At 35.9% G+C, this 3795-nt stretch overlaps 1 protein-coding gene across 5 annotated transcripts in view; it reads left to right on the top strand.

Annotated features, from left to right (window-relative positions):
* The window catches only part of CAPRIN2 (caprin family member 2), a 45452-nt gene that overhangs the window by 12551 nt on the left and 29106 nt on the right, over window positions 1-3795 (top strand). For all 5 annotated transcript variants that reach the window (XM_012641014.1, XM_012641018.1, XM_012641016.1 and 2 more), the window contains exon 3: window positions 385-471. In XM_012641014.1, the coding sequence (XP_012496468.1) occupies window positions 385-471 (87 nt within the window). The remainder of the gene's footprint in view (window positions 1-384; window positions 472-3795) is intronic.

The following is a 3795-nucleotide window of genomic DNA, read 5'->3' on the forward strand; positions in this document are numbered from 1 at the left end:
TGTGATACTCACCAAGCTACTCCTGTAATACATTTGAGTAGTGAGTGAATATTGACAGAGGAATCCCATTGGCTCAGTGCTATTAAAACCCACAGGCCTCTCTGACCTTAGACTTTATAGCTAGGGTAGAATTAGGGTTCAGATTTCTAATATAAAAATTAAATTTCTAGTGTTAAAATTGAATTTTTAAATATAACTTTACATAACTTGTACTGATATTCTTTCTCCCTACTTTTTCTTTAGGTAAGTGCTTTTCTGTATATGTATAGTAAATGGCTAGTTCATAAGTCTTAAATCTCCTCTGCTGTATTTAAGGAACACTTATTTTCACATATTTATACTTAGAAAGTCACAAAATTGATGTTTTCTTATCCTGTTTGATAGGAGGCAGTAGAGAAATATGAGGAAGTGCTACATAATTTGGAATTTGCCAAGGAGCTTCAGAAAACCTTTTCTGGACTGAGCCTAGATGTGAGTATGTTTTCTTTGCTTTTCCTGAAACCAGTTTAAACCACTGATTTTGAAAAAAACATCAGGTTTAATAATTGTGTTTGGTTACCATCCATCTCATTTCTGCTAATAATTTATTGGGGATCGGAGGTTGAGGATAGCTAATAAAGAACTAGTTTTTTCAGATTTCTGTAGTCTCAAGGGAACACAGATGGCATCTGAATATGAGACATTGTGAATAAAATATTATCTAATGTGTGTTATTTCATTATGGAATTGCAGAAGTAATTGACAGGGGTAATAAAAACTTAATTTTAGAATATAGAATGTCACTATTTTTAGAATATAGGTAGGCTGGGTGTGGTGGCTCACCCCTGTAATCCTAGCACTATGGGAGGCCGAGGTGGGAGGATCACTTGAGCTCAGGATTTTGAGACCAGCCTAAGCAAGAGTGAGACCCCGTCTCTACTAAAAATAGAAAAATTAGCTGGGCGTTGTGGTGTGCGCCTGTTGTCTCAGCTACTTGAGAGGCTGAGGCAGGAGGATTGCTTGAGCCCAGGAGTTTGAGGTTGCTCTGAGCTAGGCTGAGGCCATGGCACTCTAGCCCAGGTGACAGAGCAAGACTCTGTCTCTAAAAAAAAAAAAAATGGAATATAGGCTTGTAAATTTACAAAAATAGGCTTGTAAGTTTAGCATTATTTAATATATGAGGAAACAGAATTGGTACTGTTTTTGAAAGCATGAAAATTATTACCAGGAAAATTTATGATTCATGTTAAATAGAGTTAAATCTGGCGTCTCTACTTTTTAGGTCCTCTGTTGGCACTTCAAACCTTTATCTCTGACAAATTTAATCAATAATTAATTATGAAGCCTTAAGCATTCCTTAATGAAGTATTCTTCATTGTTTCAAGATCTTAGCATTAGAAGGACCTTTAAAAGACCAACAATTGAGGAATTTTTTTTATAAATTCATTTATGGGTGGGGAACATGCCTTGTAAGATAGTCTCTTTTTTTTTTTTGATGTTTTCCTTTTGTTATAGTGAACTGAAAATCTTTTCTCCATTCCTTTGGCATTAAAAATATGTCTAAGCTAAAGTCATCTACCATCTTAATTCTTGCAATACAGTTTTGAGTTGTTTTCTTATGGATGTCTGATTTAAGTATCAATTAACTCTTAAAAGTAGTACATAGATCTAAAATAGTATAGAGCCTGATTTCAAGATACTTCTGTTAATGCAGGTACAAGATGATATTAACTCTTTTTCTCAACCATACATATTTTAACTCTTGTTAACCATAGCATATTTTATTAATTTATCACTTAATTTTAGTACTTTCTGTTAATTCCACAGTTATTTAATATTTTTAGTTTATTTTAGATATAATATTTTTAAATCAATTTTTTTCTTGTATGATTTTTTTTTTCTCCCCAAATCTGTTAAATTTAGTTTTGGTCCATTTTACTATGAAAAGATCTTTCATATCTTCTTTCCAATTGGATGGTTAGAAGTATACTTTTATGATACTTAAAATTTTCTTTCTCACAGTTACCCAATCAAATTTTAGTTTTCCATTTAGGTATACATTTTTCTAATATATGGTATCCTTTTCTTTTTAGATTAAAAAGCTTTTTAAAACACCTACCATGTGCCAAGCACCTATACAATTCTGCTTGATTTTTATAACAGTTCAGGAAGTAGATATAAATAGGCCCATTTTAATGATAAGGAATATGAGGCTCAGAACAAAAGGGACTTACTTATTCAAAGTCATATGACCAATAAGTGGTAGGACCAGGCTAGGACCCTAGGTACTTTTTGCCCCTACAACAGTGGTTTTTCTGCTCTATACCTTGTATGTAGTATCTTATCTATTTATGCTTTTCCATGGCTATAGTCTAGAGGTATCTCCCAACTCATCAAATTTTGTTGCTATTCATGAGGTTATTTTTACTTGCTTATACTTTGATTTTAGGTGAAGTGATAAAGTACTCTGGAGCTTGCCTTAATAAATCAAGACCCTAAAAGTGCTTGCTAGTGCTCAGTTTTTTTTTTCCTGGTAATTTTTAGGCTCTGTTTTTACTCAAGTTTTTCTTTTGTCAAACCTCTTCTGTGATAGCCAATTTTGTGGACATTTTCTTTTCTTTTCTTTTTTTTGGTGACAAAGTTTCACTCTGTCACTCTAGCTAGAGTTCAGTGGCATCATCATAACTGACTGTAACCACAAACTCTTGGGCTGAAGAGATTCTCCTGCCTCAGGCTCCTAAGTAGCTGGGACTACAGGCGTGCGTGGCCACACCCGACTAATTCTTTCTATTTTTAGTAGAGACGGGGGGGCCTTGTTCTTGCTCAAGGCTCAGGCTGGTCTCCAATTTCTCGCCTCAAGCCATCCTCCCTCCTCAACCTTCCAGAGTGCTAGGATTATAGGCATGAGCCACCACATCTGGCCACTTTGTGGACGTTTTCTTTTTTCCCTTCAAACTAAAGTTAGAAGCCTTCTTTTTCAACTCATCCACATTCTTCATCTTCATGAGATGAACTCTTGTCTCTTGATAGGGATTCATCATTTTAAGTCATAGTTCAGAAAATAAATTCTGTCATTGATTGAGAATGGTTTGCTTCTTATGTTCGCCTTCTTTCCAAACTAGTCCTCAACTGGAAGAAGAGAAGAAATACATATGTGACCTGCCATCCTAGTTTCCATCAATAAGGAGAAATAGACTGTTGTCAGTAGCTTTTCATGACATCTAATCATGATCTAGGAGACTTTTTTTTTTTGAGACAGAGTCTCACTGTGTTGCCTGGGCTAGAGTGCCGTGGCATCAGCCTAGCTCACAGCAACCTCAAACTCCTGGGCTCAAGCGATCCTCCTGCCTCAGCCTCCCAAGTAGCTGGGACTACAGGCATTCGCCACCATGCCCGGCTAATTTTTTCTATATATTTTTAGTTGTCCGATTAATTTCTTTCTATTTTTAGTAGAGACGGGGTCTCGCTCTTGCTCAGGCTGGTTTCGAACTCCTGAGCTCAAACAATCCGCCCGCCTTGGCCTCCCAGAGAGCTAGGATTACAGGCGTGAGCCACCGCGCCCGGCCCATCTGTGAAGTTTTTAAAAATAAATTTGTTCCTTTAAATTTCCTGTAGGATGTTGCTTGTTATTTCTATTATAATACTTATTTAATGTTGTTTGTTATAGGTAATTATTTACAAGTCTTTTCCATCGTATTATAAATGTCTTGAAGTTGCTTGTTCATCTGTGTGATACTCACCAAGCTACTCCTGTAATACATTTGAGTAGTGAGTGAATATTGACAGAGGAATCCCATTGGCTCAGTGCTATTAAAA

Source organism: Propithecus coquereli, unplaced genomic scaffold (assembly GCF_000956105.1).
Source record: "Propithecus coquereli isolate 6110/MARCELLA unplaced genomic scaffold, Pcoq_1.0 Scaffold16, whole genome shotgun sequence".
Classification (NCBI taxonomy): domain Eukaryota; kingdom Metazoa; phylum Chordata; class Mammalia; order Primates; family Indriidae; genus Propithecus; species Propithecus coquereli.